Source organism: Ipomoea nil, unplaced genomic scaffold, assembly GCF_001879475.1.
Source record: "Ipomoea nil cultivar Tokyo-kokei standard unplaced genomic scaffold, Asagao_1.1 scaffold1421, whole genome shotgun sequence".
Taxonomy (NCBI): Eukaryota; Viridiplantae; Streptophyta; class Magnoliopsida; order Solanales; family Convolvulaceae; genus Ipomoea; species Ipomoea nil.
Window position 1 is genome coordinate 8,278,200 of NW_017617849.1, and position 20,321 is coordinate 8,298,520.

Here is a 20,321-nt window from a genome sequence, read left to right on the forward strand (position 1 = left end):
AAACCAGATGTGATTGCACCAGGAGTTAACATTCTAGCCGCCTGGATTGACACTGAAGGCCCCTCCCAATCTCCCTCCGATAAAAGAAAAACGGAATTCAATATTATGTCCGGCACCTCCATGGCATGTCCTCATGTTAGTGGATTGGCCGCCATGCTTCAAAAGCTCTATCCACTGTGGAACCCAGGTGCCATCAAGTCTGCACTCATGACAACAGCTTACACTGTGCATAAATCCGAAGAGAGTCCCATAATAGATCTTTCCACTGGACAACCATCCGTGCCCTATTTTCATGGATCTGGGCACGTTGATCCAACCAGGGTAGCAGATCCGGGTCTGGTTTATGATACCGGAACTCATGATTATGTAGATTTTTTATGTACGATTGGGTATGATAGCGAGAAAATCGCGGTTTTCCTGGGAGATGAACATGGGGTGGATTGCAGCAAGCGAAATTTGGGTAATCCCGGCTCTCTAAATTACCCTTCATTTTTCGTTGTTTTCAATAATAATCTCCAGACTGTAAAGTACAAGAGAACAGTTAAAAATGTGGGAACGGTAAGAAATGTTGTTTATAAGGTACAAAGGATTAATATTTCTCCCGAAGACGTTGTGAATGTGATTGTGTCGCCGGATACGTTGGAGTTTAGTGAGGAAAATAATATATTATCTTATGATGTGACTTTTACAAGCCTTACACCAACTCAGACGGTGGCATACGGGTCATTAGTTTGGAGTGATGGGACACACAAGGTTAGTAGCCCAATAGCTGTAATGTGGCAAGGGATGACTTTGAGGTCTGAACTCTAAACGTATGGATGAATGGGCCTTGTTTGTTTCACGTGTAATAATAGAATAAATCCACATAATATATATTATTATGGTGGATAAATCTATGTATAAGTGTGGTGTAAAAATGTGTCTAGTTCGTTCTTATGTATCCTATGTAATAAAAAATATCCACATATAGATTATTATGGTGGATAAATCTATGTATAAGTGTGGTGTAGAAATGTGCCTAGTTCCTTCTTATGTATCCTATGTAATAAAAAATATCCACATATAGATTATTATGGTGGGTACAAACATGGGTGTAGTTTAATTTATCTTTGTGTAGCCCATGTATAGTAATGAATAAATCTATATATAAATTATTATGGTGGATAAATATTTTTATGTTATATATTATTGTAATTATTGCAATATAATCTCATTTATATTAGTATAAAGTATATCTTATGATTTCCACAAAATGAGATTGTATTGAGAGAACCTAATGTCATTAAATTACAAAAAATAATGTCATATTCACAAAAATTTATACATATATTGTGAATGCCAATAATCTTAGAACTACAATGTGTCCATGTGGAAGTCTTAGGTACAATAATTAATTATGAATCATTAATTTACTGATGGGAATGATAGATTATCGTATGAGATAATTTTTATAAATGCAAGATCAAAAGGTCTTAATAAGTCATACAAATCGTTAGTATGAGAAGATGATGTGTATACATTGTTAGTAGTCCAATGGCTCTTATTTGGGTATAATGGGTTCACAATTTGCACTTTAAATGTATGTAAAAAAAAAGGGGCTTATTTTAATTTTATGTATCCTATGTAATAAAATAAATTTACAAATATTTTGACGTTCATGTGGGATGGTCCTTTGGTGGATTGCAACACGAGAAATTTGAGGAATTTAGCCTTTTTAAATTATTCTTAATTTTTCATTGTTTTTAAAAATAATTTTTAGACGGTAAAGTACAATAGAACGATTAAAAATATGGGAATCGTAAAGAATGTTGTTTATGTGGTACCAAATAGGTAGGAGTTTAGTGAGGGAAACGACATACTATATCTTTTGTACGTAATCTTATTCATGACAATGGTTTTTAGCGGATTATAAACAGTTTGGGTTAACGAGTTAACATGATAATATTAACGGGTTAAATGGGTTCTTAATAGGTTTAACGGGTTGACCCATTAAAACACGAAAAATAATTGGTCCTTAACGAGTCAACCCGTTAACGATCCGAGACACGTTAAAGCTAAACACTAATTTGTTATTTTTGTGTCCGGTTTTGTGTCGTATTAACAAGTCGTGTCGATAATTGCAAGGTCAACAATATATGCCCTAACTTTAAAAAAAAAAAAAATTACACAATTTTAGTCTTTAGTGCAATTATAATTTGATGTCAACTATCTTCATGTTGGTGTACGCAATACATGGGAGAAGAAAAACTCTTTTATAAAAGAAGATGCTCCCGATTCATTATGGATAAATGTGAAGTGGTGTGCCATATATAATCTATCCATCGTAATAAGCCACGTGCCATGGATGCAGGCCTCGGTTTTGCTGTACAATTATTATACTGATCTTTGGCATGCCATCCACAATTCCACGTGTTGAAAATTCTAGCGCGCTCCTTCTTCGCGGGCCTATATATTATTTTTGTGTACATATATTCATCCACACCTTCACATGCAGTCATCCTCAACAGATCAATGGCTGTTCCTTCCTCCTTTCTCTTCACATTCTTCTTATTATTATTATGTAGTTTCCTTTCAGTCTGCATGGTTTCTGCTTCTACTGTAGTTTGAGTAGAGGAGAAACCGTAATCGGAGCTTCTCCGTCGGCACCGCGTGTGGCCGCTTTCTCAAGCCGGGGGCCAATTACTTGACGCCTGAAATTCTCAAACCAGATGTGATTGCACCAGGAGTTAACATTCTAGCCGCCTGAATTGACACTAAAGGCCCCTCCCAAACCTCCACTGATTATAGAAGTAAGTATTTTCCCTAATATAATATATTATAATATATTGTATTAATTAAGTGGTTGTGATACAAGTGGAAGATTAAGTCAGTTAGTGGCTTAATTTGTTAGGCAACTCAGGATATTCAGTTAAGTTTTAACTGAATATCTGCATACGTTGATGGGATGTAGGCTTTTAAGCAAAATAGTCCTCCACAACTCCCGTGTTCAGTATACACGCACCATCAAGTATTCGGGAGAGAAGTGGTAGATAAAATACTAGTCTTTATTCTGCAAGATGACAAGTTTACCATCTTGTGGCAATACCAACGACTATGGCTGGAGATATTCGAGCACCTCCATGGCATGTCCTCATGTTAGTGGATTGGCTGCCATGATTCAAAAGCTCTATCCACTTTGGGACCCAGGTGCCATCAAGTCGGCACTCATGACAACAACTGTCACTGTGGATAATTCCGGAAGGAGTCTCATAGATCTTTCCACTGGACAAATTAAACATCCGTGCCCTATTATCATGGGTCTGGACACGTTGATCCAACCAAGGCAGCAGATCCCGGTCTAGTCTATGATACTGGAATTAGTGATTATGTGGATTTTTTATGTACCATTGAGTATGATAGCCAGAAAATCGCATTGTTCCTGCGGGATGGTCCTCCGGTGAATTGCAGCACGCGAAATTTGGGTAATCCTGGCTCTCTAAATTACCCATCTTTTTCCGTTGTTTTCAACTCTCTCTTCTACTAGCTTTGAGATATAGTTTTTGGGAAGATCAGACCTCGTCCAACGTAACGCGGCCAAGAGCTGTAAACCAACTTTGTCACCCTTTTCGCGGCGAGTGAGGTAATTCTTAAGTGGACCATATTATTGTTTATTTGTTATATAAGGCTCTGTTTGGCAGAGCTTATAGTTTATTTTAAGTTACTAATAAGTTATAAACCTTGTTTGTTAATGTTCTTAAAATAAGCTAATAGTTTAAAATAAGAACTTATTTTGAAAAGCTATCTTTGGTTGTGTTTCAAAAATAACCTTCTAACTTTTTTTCATCTTTATTCTTAGTATTTTGAATAAGTGACATTTTTATCATTCTCAATTAAAATTCTTTTGACATTTGATTATTGTCCACAAGAAGTCACTCACTTTTGAAAGGTTGCTCCCACATTACCGTTGGTAAAACTTAATCATAATCATTCTTCCCAAACTTCAGTGTGAACAATTAAATTGCCCATGGGGCAGGTAATTCTTAACTTGAACATATTCTGTGCTGTACGGCTTTGCTGGGCCATCCATGCACGTGCTAAAAATAAGGTTATCTATATGGACTGTTAAAAGAAGAGGGTTATCTATATGGACTTATGGTGATTATACACAAAACTCCATCCGTTTTTATCTGCATCTTCTTCATCTGCTTTCTGAGAAGCATTCATTCATACTCACCTTCATAGTTATTGCCATGCATCACTGTTGGAATATAATTCTCATCATTTCCGACCAACATTTCCGTCTAACAAAAGTATTAGTGGGTACTTTGTTAAAAATTACAATTTTCTGTCATTAATTAATGATAAATGCACAAAAAGTTAATCGAAATTTCAGGTCACCAACACGTACTGATCGATAAAATTGAATTTAACTGATGATAAGTAAAAAGTTAAAATAATAGGGTTGCATAGCCTCACGTACTTGGGTATCTAGTACAATTATTGTTAATTGTTGTTCAGCTATTCAATGCACGTGCTGAAAATAGGGTTATCTATCCGCAGTGTTGATAGTGATTTTACACAAAACTCCCTTCGTTCTTATCTGCATCTTCATCATCATCAGCTTTCTGAGTAGCATTCATTCATACTCACTTTCATAGTTACTGGCATGTATATATGCATCCTCGATCATCATCAATGGCTGTTCCTGCTTCGTATTCATAGCAATTAAACTTAATCCCAGGAGAAAGGAAAAAAAAAAAAAAAAAAAAAAAAAAAGATAAAACGGCAGTTACAGTTAAATTATGGCATTCAAATCATGAATGATAAGGATTCAAATTTATTTAATTTTTCTTAATTTTCAAAGAGGGTTACAATTATTACATTAAGCAGAATGTGAGCCGTTTCAAAATGACTAAGCAGATAAAAGACGATGACCACCACCCCTTCACGAGAAGTTGAGAACTGTTACACCTGGTTACAATTATTATTATTATTATTATTATTATTATTATTATTATTATTATATTGTAGTGGGATAGTCACTTTCTTAGGTAGTTACCTGCATTTAGGTAGTGGGTAGTTTTATATTATTTTGTATAAAGGGGGACTTTGGAAATTCAGAATATTTGGCTTTCTATTAAAGAAAGATTTGGGAGAAGAAGCACTCCAGAAACACTTCATTTTCATTCTTTAAGCTCTAGACCTGTGACCTAATCCTAGATATCTCGGGCCATAACATTTGGTATCAGATGCGATTCATTTTGGTCCACTGATAATGACTGGGAAGAATTGAATTCTTCCTGCCAACTTTTTTGGGTGATGAAGACTTGTCTTCCATTTTTGGTAGTGGGAGTGGGGCGAGCTGAGGACCACGATATCATTTTACTCAACAATTGGTATACCACCAGGCTAAATGGCCAATGTAAAACCTGGAAAACTTCATATATATATATATAGTTAGTTAAAATTAAACAGTACTAAAAAACTTAAATAATTAATTCTATGTTCTGATCAAGAGAGTGTTGACATGAATCAAGAATTATGCTTCACCAATTTGGTTCCACCTTTCGAAGCAAGTGAGACAACTCTGATCTTAACTCATATTATTGTTTGTTTTTGCAATAATAAGCTAAGAGTGGCTTATTATCAATTAGATTCTTACGTACATAAATCTCTATTAAATTAGTATGGTATTAATCATTGAGAAAGAAATAATAATCTTGGTGTTATGCATAATTAATATTGTAGCCTTTGTAGGTGGAACGTATGCCCAGGAAAACCCTTTTATAAAAGAAAATGCATGCATAGATGCTCCCAATTTATTGTGGATACATAAATGTGAAGTGTGCCAGCGTAATAGGCCCAGTTATTTGGATCATGGTCTAAAACAATATCGTTAAAATCCATACAATAACTATTGATCGTAATAAGTCGCGTACTAGGCTTCGCCTACAATTATTGTTCATTTGTTCTACAATAACTATTGATCGTAATAAGTCGCGTACTAGGCTTCGCCTACAATTATTGTTCATTTGTTCTTCGGCAATCCACGTGCTTAAATACGGTTATTTTATTTATTTATTAGACGAGGACTTCATGGTGGTCCAGTGGTCCTCGTCCAAATTGGACCTCGGTGAGTTAGGCTAGGGGTTTTTTTTCTTAAAATGGTGCTGACTATTACTTTCTCAATACCTTCACTGAGACTAGATCTCATGACTTCCTACATGAGAGAAGTCACTACATGCCATCTGAGCACAATATATTTGACGTATATGTGGCAAATTATTGTGTGGATCATTGTGTAGATCATAAAAAGATACATTTTAATATATTAAAAATATATTATTTATATATTAAATACATATTATACAAAATAATGTATTTTTAACTATAATTTCAATAATGATGTAATTTCCGTGAATATAATGTGCACTAAAAACATATTATTTGTATATTGAATCTCTACAAAATTATATATTTTTAGTATTTAAATAATGTAACTTCATACGTTATATACATAAATAATGTACTAAAAAAATCTCCCAATTTATTATATATATGGACAAATGTGAAGTGGTGTGCCAGGCATCGTAATAAGCCACGTACCAGACCTGGCTTTCCAGTACAATTATTGTTCTTTGGCTTGTCATCCACGTGCTGAAAATCCTAGCTCCTTCTTCGCCTATATATTCAAGCATATATTATTTTTCTGTGCATTCATCCACACCTTCACATGCATGCAGTCACTGGCATCAGATCAATGGCTGTTTCTTCCCTCCCTTCCTCCTTTCTGTTTGTATTCTTATTGTTATTATGTAGTCTCCTTTCAGTCTGCATGGTTTCTTCTTCTACTGTAGTTTCAGTAGAGGAGGAGGAACCGGAGAGCTTTATCGTTTTCATGATGAAATCTGAGAAACCCAGGGCTTTCTCCACCCATCATCACTGGTATTCATCCATCATTCGTACACTTTCCCCTCTCTCTAACCATTCATCTGAGCTGTTGTACACCTATGAACGTGTTGCCCATGGTTTTTCTGCACGCCTCACGCCCTCCCAAGCGTCTCAACTGCGAAATGTTCCCGGCGTGATCTCTGTCCTTCCGGATCACCTCCACCAGCTCCAGACCACTTTGTCCCCTCAATTCTTAGGCTTAAGTGACAGTGACCCGTCTGGTCTCTGGCGCGTCTCTGATTACGGAGCTGATATTATAGTGGGTGTTCTGGACACCGGAATCTGGCCGGAAAGGCCTAGCTTCTCCGGCCAGGGTCTATCTCCCAGGCCTCCTAGTTGGATGAGCAAGTGCCAGGTGGGTTCAGATTTTCCGGCGACTTCGTGCAATAATAAAATCATTGGTGCTCGTTCTTATTACACCGGTTACCAAGCTGCTACTAGAACTAGAACTAGAAAGCAGCAGCGAATAGACGATGAAGTATCGGCGGAAACGTCATCACCCAGAGATAACAACGGGCATGGCACACATGTTGCCTCTATTGCAGCTGGATCTGCTGTTGCGAACGCTAACCTTTTCGGATACGCACAGGGAGAAGCCAGAGGCATAGCCACAAAGGCCAGAATTGCAGTTTACAAAGTTTGCTATCGAGGCGGCTGTGCCGATTCCGATATTCTTGCTGGGATGGATCAAGCTGTTAAAGACGGTGTGGACGTTCTTTCGCTTTCGATTGGTGGTCCAGATGGCGGCGCTTCCGGCGCCGCTAGGGATTACAGTCAGGATCCCCTTGCAATTGGAGCTTTTGGTGCGGTGGAATATGGTGTGAACGTCGTCTGCGCTGCTGGAAATTATGGCCCCCGTCCATACACTGCTAGGAACATCGCTCCATGGATTTTGACGGTTGGTGCTTCCACCATTAATAGGGAATTCCCGGCTGTGGTGATCCTTGGGGATGGCCGGACCTTCACCGGCACCTCCTTGTACTCCGGCGCACCACCAAGCCCAAACCTAGTTTCAGTGGTCTACGGCGCCGACGCCAACAGCGTTGACTGTGTTTCCAGACAACTCGACGCTTCAAAAGTCACTGGCAAAATCGTGTTTTGTGAGCAAGGAGGCGGTATTGTTGATAAAGGACTTGCTGTAAAGCGGGCTGGAGGCGTAGGAATGATAGTTCCTAACCTGCCTTATGAAGGCTACGAGCTTGTCGCCAATGCTGATCTGATTCCCACCTCAGTCGTAACCGCACCGGACGGAGAAATAATCAGGAATTATGTAAGGTCCACTTCTTTATCGCCAACTGCTAGATTTGAATTCCGGGGAACAGTAATCGGACCTTCTCCGTCGGCACCGCGTGTGGCGGCTATGTCAGGGCGCGGCCCCAATATACGGACTCCTGAAATTCTCAAACCGGATGTGATTGCACCGGGAATTAACATTCTAGCGGCTTGGACCGGCGCACGAGCCCCCTCCCAAAGCAGCGCTGATGATAGAAGAACGGAATTCAATATTATGTCCGGCACCTCCATGGCATGTCCTCATGTTAGTGCATTGGCCGCCATGCTTCAAAAGCTCTATCCACTATGGAACCCAGGTGCCATCAAGTCTGCACTCATGACAACAGCCGTCACTCAGGATAATTCCGGGAATGGTCTCATAGATCTTTCTACCGGACAACCATCCGTGCCCTATTTTCATGGATCTGGGCACGTTGATCCAACCAGGGTAGCAGATCCGGGTCTGGTTTATGATACCGGAATTGATGATTATGTGGATTTTTTATGTACCATTGGGTATGATAGCCAGACAATTGCGTTGTTCCTGCGGGATGGTCCTCCGGTGGATTGCAGCACGCGAAATTTGGGTAACCCCGGCTCTCTAAATTACCCTTCGTTTTCGGTTGTTTTAAAAAATAATCTCCTGACGGTAAAGTACAAGAGAACCGTTAAAAATGTGGGAACGGTCAAAAATGTTGTTTATGTGGCACAAGGGAATATTTCTCCCCGAAATGCGGTGAATGTGAATGTGTCACCAAATAGGTTGGAGTTTAGTGAAGGAAACGATATATTATCTTATGAGGTGACTTTTACAAGCGCTACACCAACTGATGCGGGGGCATACGGGTCATTAGTCTGGAGCGATGGGACACACATTGTTAGTAGCCCAATAGCTGTGATGTGGCAAGGTGCCGCTTTGAAGTCTGAACTCTAAATGTATGGATGAATGTGCCTAGTTTGTTCCTACGTAGCCCATGTAATAAAATAAATTATTATTATAGTGGATATATCCACAAATATATGTATGCAATAATATAATGGGCTTAGTTCCTTTCTATGTAACGTGGCCCAAGCACTTAAATAATAAATTCATACACAATCAACAAGAAGTTAACCAAACTAGAAGTTTAAGGAAATGGTAAGACTAACACATACACACAAAGATAAATACAAAATAAAGAAATAGGACTCAAAGTTAGGGAGCATTATCATATAGATACTTTAACAACTTATGGGATTAGGGAGAACAAATAACCAAGAAATCAAGAGGGAATGCATGTAGGTATCCTAGTCTACGAACCACTCTCGTGATTAATTGATTGTAGCAAAAATGAGTGATGGTGAGTATACGGGTGTGAAATGTCGTCCTCAGGGGATTGGGGGTTATGACACGCAATATGCAATCGCAATAAACTAGGCATAGTATAAGGAAACCAACAAGAAGCTATGCAAATCATAACGGAGTTAAAGACTACGGTAACTAAACAAAATAACACGAACACATATGAACAAGATGTAAACACGAAATAAAGAAATATGACTCAAGCTAGGGAGCATTATCTTCTAGATACATAGCACAACCTAAGGATTGTGGAAAATCACACAACCAAGGAATAGAGGGGATGCACGTAGGAATCATAGTCAATAAGTCACTCAAGTGAGCAAATTAACAAGGATTAGAACAAGGAATTGCCCCACTTTCGTGGTGAATCAACACCAAATTCTTCAAGAACACAAAGCATCTAAAACCCCCAATTTTCCCAATTTTCATAGGAAAAATCGAGTTTATGCAAGGAGTGGCTTGGAATCTTGACCCAACTCTCATTGAGGCCAAGGATCCTCCAAAACATGCCAATGAATGTTGTACACCAAGCATTAACAATATACAACCCTAGGTTAGAGTTCTTCCCCTTTTTGCAATAATCATAAATCAAGCATCAAGATAGAAAATACAATTATATTTTGGATATGTTTGTTTAAATGAAATAAATATAATTATATTTTGTACTTTTAATTAGTCTAATATATGTAAGATTTTTACATTTGATTTCTGAACCGATAACCTATTAACGTCACATAAAATTTAGATTAGACAATACACACGATGAGAGTAATTAAGTCTATAAGTATTTGATTGATTAACCAATACAGTTACAATAGTAGAGTCCTATAGGAGTAGGGAGTACAATAGTCTCCTATAGAATAGGCTAGGAAAAGTCAATTAAACTTTCATCACTAACCTATTAGACTATAATATTATTACTAACACACACACACTAATAAATTGGAAGGTATCTCACATTCCCTTCCAATAGCTAAAAACTTAATGCGGAGGTTATTTGACATTCCCTGAGAAAATTACATAACCTGAACTAGACATGAGAATCTTATATTACCAAGCAAATATAACCTTGGTTATCCTATATAACCTGAACCAAACGCCCCTAATTGTATATATATTTGAAATTTGAAAGGGTATTGATATATATTATATTAATTCTTAGTTTCATTTTCGTTGCTTTATATTAATTGCTTGCACCTTGTGCTCAGATGGCACCCAGGTTGAACTCTCACATGGGAGGTTGTAAGTTTGAGCCTCAGTTAAGGCGGTAGAGTCAAGCTGCCAAACTTCGTTGAAAATATGGTCATGAGTACAATTGCTCTTTTGCCCCAAAATTGGGCAATCAATGATAGCATTCCAATTTCGTTTTGGTTTCTTTCTGAAAAAAAAAAAAGAAATTTAAATTTAAATCCCAAACTTAAGAACCAATCAATGTTAACTAATTGCTCTTTTGCCCCAAAATTGGGCAATCAATGATAGCATTCCAATTTCGTTTTGGTTTCTTTCTGAAAAAAAAAAAAAGAAATTTAAATTTAAATCCCAAACTTAAGAACCAATCAATGTTAACTAGTAATTATAAGGTTACAAATTTAACTTTCAATAAGAGCGGCCGGTAACACAGAGTATGATTTACCACGTATACACATTAGATATATATGACCTGGGAAGGCTTATTTTGGTTAACTTTCCGCCACCTTTCCCGTTGGAACAGTCGCAGAAACTAATTATTTATGTATTTTTTAAAATGCAGTTGATCTTCCGCTACTGTTCTGTGAAGGAACAATCGCGGAAAACCAACCGCTTTTTTTTTTTTTTTTTTTTTTCCAGACCGCGACCGTTCTGTTTAGAAAGAGTTGCAGATTCTTATGCAAATATTTATATTTATGTCACCTGTGAGTTTATTTTTTTTTTTTTAATTTTTTTAAAGAAAACACCACCCTTCTTTTAAGAATAGTTGTCAAAAGTGAGTCTCCTTTGTTTATTTTTGTACTAGTGTTAACTTTTTGTCCATTTATCATTAGCTACGAAAATTTGAAATTTTTAACAAAGTATCAATTAATATCTTTGTTGAACGAAGATATTGGTCGGAAATGACGACGACGAGAATCCCAGTAGTGATGCATGGAAATGACTATGAACAAGGTGAGGATGAATGAATGCTTCTCAGAAAGCAGATTAAAAAGAAATTAATACAAGCTGGTTTTAAATTGTTGGTTAAGCTGAAGGAAATATGAATACTGGTTAATTGTCTTAACTAGATTCAGTATATAAAGGAAAGTATTTGCTTTTAGTCTCTCAATTATTCTCAACTACTTATTTTAGTTTATTACTTTTCGTGGTGGAAATATATGCCTTAACTTTATAAATAATAAAAAAAAAAAAGTTACACAATTTTAGTCTTTAGTTCAACAAAACTGTTAAATTAAACTTTGTTAGGATTTATGTCACAATTTAATGTTAAGAAGTTGAACTCGACTCTCTTGATGCTGGATGTATACCCAGAAAAACTGTTTTATAAAAGAACACTATTGAAAATTATGAAATTTTTGATCACCTGAAAGTGATCAAATCAAGTCAAAAGTAAAAAATAGTCGGAAATAGCAACAAAAGTTTTTCTGAATATCTAAAGTGGTCAGAAATTTCATAATTTTCAGCCGTGCAAGATGCTCCCAATTTATTATAGATAAATGTGAAGTGGTGTGCATGCATGCAAGCATCGTATAGTAATAAGCCACGTACCAGGCCTAGCTTTGCAGTACAATTATTGTTGTTTTGCATGCATGCCAAACACATGCTGAAAATCCTATACTAGCTAGCTCCTTCAATTCTTCGCCTATATATTCAGCAACGCATTTTTCTGTGCATTCATCCACACCTTCAGATCAATCATCAATGGCTGTTCCTTCTCGTCACCCTTCCTCCCGTCTCTTCATATTCTTATTATTATTATGTAGTCTCCTTTCAGTTTGCAGGGTTTCTTCTTCTACTGTAGTTTCAGTAGAGAAGGAGAAACCGGGGAGCTTTATCGTTTTCATGTTGAAATCTAAGAAACCCCTGACTTTCTCCACCCATTATCACTGGTATTCATCCATCATTCGTACACTTTCTCCTCTCTCTAACCACTCAACTGAGCTGTTGTACACCTATGAACATGTTGCCCATGGTTTTTCTGCACGCCTCACTCCCTCCCAAGTAGGGATGTCAATTTAGCCCTGAACCAATGGGCTGGCCCATTAAGCCCTAAAAATTGCAGGGCTAAAATCCAAAAAGATCAATCCAATAAGAAAGTAAGCTCATTGGGTTGGCCCTATTGGGTTATTGGATTGAGTTGGGCCAACTCATGGATTGTTGAGCTAGCCCATGTAATATTCAATGATTATTGGATGGACTATAGTCTATACAACTTGTGTGGACCATGAATAAAAGGTACATTTTTAATATATTAATTGTACATTATTTGTATATTGAAGGTACATTATTTGATAGTATATATGAAATAATGTACTTTTATACACTACACATATTATATGTACACTACACACAGATTGTACACACACACACACACTATATATATATATATATATATATATATATATATATATACACACACACACAGACACACACTGTACACTGTACACTGTACACACAATATATATACTACACACTGTACACACAATATATATACCACACACACTATATATATATATATACACACACACTGTACACACAATATATATACTACACACACACTATATATATATACACACTGTACACACACACACTCTATATATATATATATATATATATATATATATATATATATATATATATATATATATATATATATACATACATACTACACACACAGTACACACACACTGCGTGTGTAGTATATATATATATATATATATATATATATATATATAGTTATGAACCTACTCTATTTGTAATAAAAAATTTGTTTAGTGATTTAGCCCGTTGGATTAACCAACAACCCGTTGTTCAGGGTTAGGTCCAACCCAACTCAAAAAGAAAAAATAAAAATCCATTTTAGCCCAAGCCAACAAGTCCACCAACCCTGTAGGGCTAGTCCAAAACCCAACCGGTTCGCCCATTTGACATCCCTACTCCCAAGCGTCTCAACTACGAAACGTTCCGGGCGTGATCTCTGTCCTTCCGGACCAGCTCCACCAGCTCCAGACCACTAAGGCCCCTCAATTCTCAGGCTTAACTGACTTTTCTGGTATCTGGCCAGAATCTGATTATGGAGCTGATATTATAGTGGGTGTTGTGGACACTGGAATCTGGCCGGAAAGGCGTAGCTTCTCCGGCCATGGTCTATCTCCCAAGCCTAGCAGTTAGGTGAACAAGTGCCAGGTGGGTGCAGATTTTCCGGCGACTTCGTGTAATAATAAAATCATTGGTGCCCGTGTTTTTCACAAAGGCTTTGTAGCTGCTACTGGAAAGCCAATAGATGAATTATGGTTAACAGCCAGAGATACGAACGGGCATGGCACACATGTTGCCTCTATTGCAGCTGGATCTATGGTTCAAAACGCTAACCTTTTCGGATACGCACAGGGTGAAGCCAGAGGCACGGCGGTAAAAGCCAAAATAGCGGTTTACAAAGTTTGCCTGGGCTCTGCGCATGCAGGCTGTACCGATTCCGATATTCTTTCAGCGATAGATCAAGCTGTTGCAGACGGTGTGCACGTGCTTTCGCTTTCGTTTGGTGTCTCCCCTAGGCCGTACTATGAGGACCCCATCGCACTTGGAACTTTTGGTGCGGTGCAGAAAGGTGTGGTCGTCTCCTGCGCTACTGGAAATTATGGCCCCAATCCATACACTGCTAGAAACATCGCGCCATGGATGTTGACGGTGGGTGCTTCCACTATAAATAGGGAATTCCCGGCTGTTGTGACACTAGGGAATGGCCGGAGCTTCACTGGCACTTCCTTGTACTCCGGCGTACCGCCAAGCTCAAACCCAGTTACAGTCGTCTACGGTGGTCAGGCCAACAGCCTTTGCTGTCTTTCCGGACGACTTAACGCTTCAAAAGTTATTGGCAAGATCGTGTTTTGTGAGCCAGGAAACACTTCCGTTGTTGATAAAGGCGTTGCTGTATTGGGGGCTGGTGGCTATGGAATGATCATTCCTAACCCACTTCCCTATGGCTTCCAGCTTCAGGCCAACGCTGATATGGTTCCAACCTCAGTCGTTACCGTAGCGGACGGAGACATAATCCGGGAATATGTAAAGTCGTCTCCATTGGCAACTGCTAAAATTGAATTCAAAGGAACAGTAATCGGAAATTCTCCGTCTGCACCGCGGGTGGCAGCTTTCTCAAGCCGGGGACCCAATTACTGGACTCCAGAAATTCTCAAACCAGATGTGATTGCACCCGGAGTTAACATTCTAGCCGCCTGGATTGACACTAAAGGCCCCTCCCAAAGCAGCGCTGATAAAAGAAAAACGGAATTCAATATTATGTCCGGCACCTCCATGGCATGTCCTCATGTCAGTGGATTAGCTGCCCTGCTTCGAAACATCTGTCCAAACTGTAGCCCAGCTGCCATCAAGTCTGCACTCATGACAACAGCCGTCACTCAGGATAATTCCGGTAATAGTCTCATAGATCTTTCCACTGGACAACCATCCGTGCCCTATTTTCATGGATCTGGACATGTTAATCCAAACAAGGCAGCAGATCCGGGTCTGGTCTATGATACCGGAATTGATGATTATGTGAATTTTTTATGTACAATTGGGTATACTAGCAAGCAAATTGCGTTGTTCGTGCGGGATGGTCCTCTGGTGGATTGCAACGGGCGAAATTTGGGTAATCCCGACTCTCTAAATTACCCTTCATTTTCTGTTGTTTTTAAAAATAATCTCCGGATGGTAAAGTACAAGAGAACCGTTACAAATGTGGGAAAGGTAAAAAACGTTAATTATACGGCACAATGGAGTATTTCTCCCCCAGGCGCTGTGCATATGAATGTGTCGCCAAATGAGCTGGTGTTTACTGAGAGAAGCGATATATTATCTTATGAGGTGACTTTTACCAGCGTTACACCAATTAATCTGGGGGCATACGAGTCATTAGTCTGGAGTGATAATTATAATACACACTTTGTTAGTAGCCCAATAGCTGTGATGTGGCAAGGGGGGGCTTTGAAGTCTGAACTCTAAATGCGTGTATGCATGAATGGGCCTAGTTTGTTCCTATGTAGCCTATGCAATAAAATATATATTATGGTACGTGGATATATCCACAAATATATGTATGCAATAATAGGCTTAGTTCATTCCTATGTAACGTAGCCTAAGCAATGAAATAAATCCACACATAATCTATTATGGTGGACAAATGTTTTTATGATATCATTATAATTATTGCAATATATTTTCATTAATATCCATATAAGTATATTTGATCTTTTGCTCCTTTTTTATTTTGGTTTGCCCAAATGATTAAGACCATTGAATACACTACTCTTAGGCTCCCTTGGAAGTGTTTTGTCCATCCTCTTAGCTTCTCATTGGTTCTCATGGACTCCTAATGCAGCCAAAATGTTTCATTTGACTCCAATGCCCACCAAAATGCATGCAAATTAAATACTCATCTTTGCTTCCAAAACTTTTCAAACCAAACTCCTTGTAAAATAACACAATTTAGTCTTAATCTCATGGTATTTGGAATGATGTATAAGCAAAACGACTTAGTGAAAGGGAGAAAAATATAGACAAATAAGCATTTATCACTTTCCAAACCAAACTCTTTGCAAAATAACACAATTTAGTCCTTATCTCATGAAATTTGAAATGATCTACAAACAAAATGACTTAGTGAAAGGGAGGAAAATATAGACAAATAAGTACATATCAAATTTCCACCTAAGGCCAATTTATTGTGTATTTTTTGATATTTTTTTACATTTTATTGTGGCGTGTTTACCTTACACTGTTAGTGCATGTTGTTAACACTGTTAGTGTATTCTGAAATTTCGTCGCACCCATCTAAGAACATCGCCGCATTTGAACTTTTTCATATATATATATATATATATATATATATATATATATATATATATGGTAGGTGGAACGCATTTATGTATATCGAGTAAAATCGATCCTTTATAAAAAAAGATGCTCCCTCCCTCCCTCCCAATTTATTATTGTGCATAAATGTGAATCACGTTTTTAAATGATGTCGTTTTGATGTTTACATACATCTTTTTTTTTTCTGTTAGTTAATAATGACGTCCGCTCAGTCGTTTATGTGTTAGAATAATGAATCTTGTGGGGTAAGATAATGTATTTTATGAGTTAGAATAATATACTTTATGAATTATAAAAATGTGTATGTTGGGTAAGTTCTTAAGTGTTCATTCACGAGCTGTCCATTTTTTGTTTGAATAATGTACTTTTGATAAGTTTTGCGATTGTCCATGATTTATAATAATGTACTTTATACTTTAAAATAATGTATTTTATGAGTTATAAAAATGTATATTTTAGTAAGCTCTCAAGTGTTGATGAACTGACCATCATGTGTTTAGATAATAGACATTATGATGAGTTAGAATAAAGTAGTTTATTGGTCAGAATAATGTACTTTATGTTAAGAATAATGAACCTAACTTATGTATTAAGATAATGTATTTTATGCTTTAGAATAATGTAATTTATGAGTTATAAAAATGATGTATGATGCAGCAGCGGAATTAAGGAAGAAACAATAGAGAGGAAAATGTAGGTCGCGTGAAAAAATTTCGCAATTAAGGATAACGGTCTCTTAAATAAGGAGACGGAGTCGTTTTGGACATGTGTGGACCACGGTCCCGCAATAGCGATTGAATAAGCCATGTATCAGGCCAACTCGCTCTGCACGTACTACAATAATTAAAAAATTAAAAAATCAGTAGAAAGGGGTAAAAGGTAAAGGTAAAAAATGATTGAAAGAACTGAGCAGGGGGGATGTATATAAAGGAAAGAAGACCAATTTAAAAATTTTCAATTTGCTGACATTTTAATTTCTAACCACCTTTATTTGGTCGTCAGTTTTTCTGTCCACCAGAACCCTTCGACGAAAAATTTAAAAAAAATCTCCCTATTTCTTCACCAAACTTGGTCAAAGAATGGGGTAAAATGTGTAACAAATACACTTATCAATATCAATAATTATAATACTTTTATGTATGAAATAATGAATCATTAATTCATTCAACTACTATACGTACCAGGTAAGTTCAATTTTTGTTCACATGCTGAAAATAGGACCATTATCTGCAGTAGTTGATGGTGAATTTACAGAATAATGGTGGGAAGAAGATAAATACACATACAATGACAAGAGAGTGTAGAGAAATTGGACCACATCCAATAATAAGAAATTTAGGTGAATCACATTTAATTTATAGGAATCTATCGTGTTTTTCATGCACCATATATGAGTGGGAATAGTGTTTCATGCAAAAAACCAGGCCAGGCCACCATATATGGAGTTGATGCTCATTTTACGCAAAACTTCCTTCCTTCTTATCTGCATCTTCATCAGCGCAGCTAGATTTCTGTGCATGTAGCATTCACTCATATATACTCACTCCCTTCCGTGTTGCCCATGGTTTTTCTGCACGACTAACGCCCTCCCAAGCGTCTGAACTACGAAACGTTTTCGGCCATATGGAATTTCCGACCACCTGAAATTCTCCACTACTGGAAATTATAGAATTTCCGATCACCTGAAAGTGATCTTAAATCAAGTCGAAAGCCTTGTTCCGATCACTTTTGCTATCCGGAAAAACCTTTGTTGCTATTTTCGACTAGTTTTTGCTTTCGACTTGATTTAAAATTACTTTCAGGTGGTCAGAAATTCCATAATTTCCAGTAGTGCTCAAACGACCGTAGAGAACGGTTATAAATGTGGGGAGAATCAAGAACCCTGCTTATACCGTAGCAGTGGCTATTCCCTCGAAAAACGTCCGCGTGACTGTGTCACCAACCAGGCTGGTGTTTAGTGAGACAAATAATATACTAATCTTATGTGGTGACTTTTACAAGTGTTACACCAATGACTGAATCGGTATTGGGGTCATTAGTCTGGTTTGATGGGACGCACATGGTTAGTAGCCCAATAGCTGTGACTTGGCTATTAGGGGAAGGGGGAGCTTTGCATGCACTCTGAACTCTAAAGTCTAAATGCATGCATGAATGGGCCTAGTTTGTTCATATTTAGCCCATGCAATAAAATAAATTACTCCGTATATATATATATATATATATATATATATATATATATATATATATATATATATATTTCAATCTCTCTGTAGTGAAATGACTTTTTTTTTAACTGGGCACATTTCGATGTTCTCAGCCTCTACTTTTCCGAGCACCAGTGGTCGGAAATTTTGACCACTTGGTGTTCGGAAAATCTGGACCAGCCCGGTTATTCTCTTGACCATTTTTTCCGATTGCTTTAGAAAAGTGTTCGCTATTTCCGACCACTTTCTCCGTTAGTCGAAAATAGCTAGGGGAATTTTTTCGAATACCCAAATTGGTCGGAACAGGCGTTTCGGAAAATGGCAAATTTTCAACGGTGAATATTATGGTGTGTGTATATATCCATAAATAAATGTATGCAATAATGGGCTTAGTTCATTATATTCCTATGTGGACAAATATTTTTATGATATCATTATAATTATATTATTGCAATATATTTTCATTAATATCCGTATATATATGATCTTATGAGTTTGATGAAATGATGAGATTGTATTGAAAATATAATAGTTTATTAATGAGTCCTATTCTAGTAGGTATAAGAAATTTATGTGATTAGAGTTGTCAAAATAAATTAATTAGTCTAGTTCGGATTACGACATGCCAAAGCAAATGCAATGGGTCGATTTGGCAAACACAACATGTCTATATTTTCAAAGCCTAACTTGCCTAATGCCAGGCTAAACTACACAACATACCCAATTTTAATAGTTTAGACTTAAGAACTTAAGGCGGCCATAAAATTACAAAAAATAATGTCATATTCACAAAAATTTATACATATATTGTGAAAGCCTTATAATCTTAGAACACTACTGGAAATTCTGAAATTTCCGATCACCTAAAAATGATCTTAAATCAAGTCAAAAGCCTTGTTCCGACCACTTTTAATATATATCCAAAAAAACCCTTGTTGCTATTTCCGACCACTTTTTGCTTTCAACTTGATTTAAGATCACTTTTAGGTGGTCGAAAATTCATATAGATGGTCCTATTTTTAGCATTTAAATTGGATATATATGGCCAGCCATATCAAATTAACTTACTAAAAATAGGCCATATATATCCAACTCCCATGCAAAAAGTAGGACCATCTGCATGGTATAGTATTAACTCTATTATGGAAACAATAAAAATATATTATCTTTAATAACGTAACATTGTAATTGTAAGGATGGGAGTGTTGTCAGAGTTAATTAGGTACTTGTCATGACACCAAAATTTATAGCTAGTAACAAAAATTAAAGTAAATTTATTCCTACACCAAGCACCCCCGGCTCACTTTATTTCCTGAGTTGAATGTTGCCCCTCTAAAATACTAAAAAGAAATTGGTAATACTGTGCTAGTGAAAGAAAGTTTCAAGTGAAAAAGTATTCTTACGTGCATATAAATCTCAAGATTTTATGAATATCTCTATTAGTATGGTATTAATCATTGAGAAAACGTAACGATCTTGCTGTTATCCATAATATGGTAGGTGAAATGTAT

At 37.0% G+C, this 20,321-nt stretch overlaps 2 protein-coding genes across 3 annotated transcripts in view; both read left to right on the forward strand.

The window, feature by feature from the left end:
- Nucleotides 1–15,773, forward strand: part of LOC109187449 (subtilisin-like protease SBT1.4) — a 45,296-nt gene extending 29,523 nt beyond the window's left edge. The window contains exon 2 of the mRNA XM_019337636.1: nt 15,685–15,773. Within this exon, the coding sequence (XP_019193181.1) occupies nt 15,685–15,736 (52 nt within the window). The 3' untranslated portion in view covers nt 15,737–15,773. The remainder of the gene's footprint in view (nt 1–15,684) is intronic.
- LOC109187721 (subtilisin-like protease SBT1.4) lies at nt 6,707–19,221 on the forward strand. Of its 2 annotated transcripts, XR_002055303.1 has the most exons (3): nt 6,707–9,194; nt 15,043–15,050; nt 19,163–19,221. XR_002055303.1 is itself a non-coding variant. In XM_019338014.1 (1 exon), the coding sequence occupies exon 1, from the start codon at nt 6,713–6,715 to the stop codon at nt 9,134–9,136; it is 2,424 nt and encodes an 807-aa protein (XP_019193559.1). In that variant the 5' UTR covers nt 6,707–6,712; the 3' UTR covers nt 9,137–9,259. The 2 variants fall into 2 exon arrangements, 1 of the variants encoding a protein (XP_019193559.1); XM_019338014.1 differs by lacking the exons at nt 15,043–15,050; nt 19,163–19,221 and having other exon boundaries at nt 6,707–9,259.
- The last annotated feature ends 1,100 nt before the right edge of the window (nt 19,222–20,321 follow it).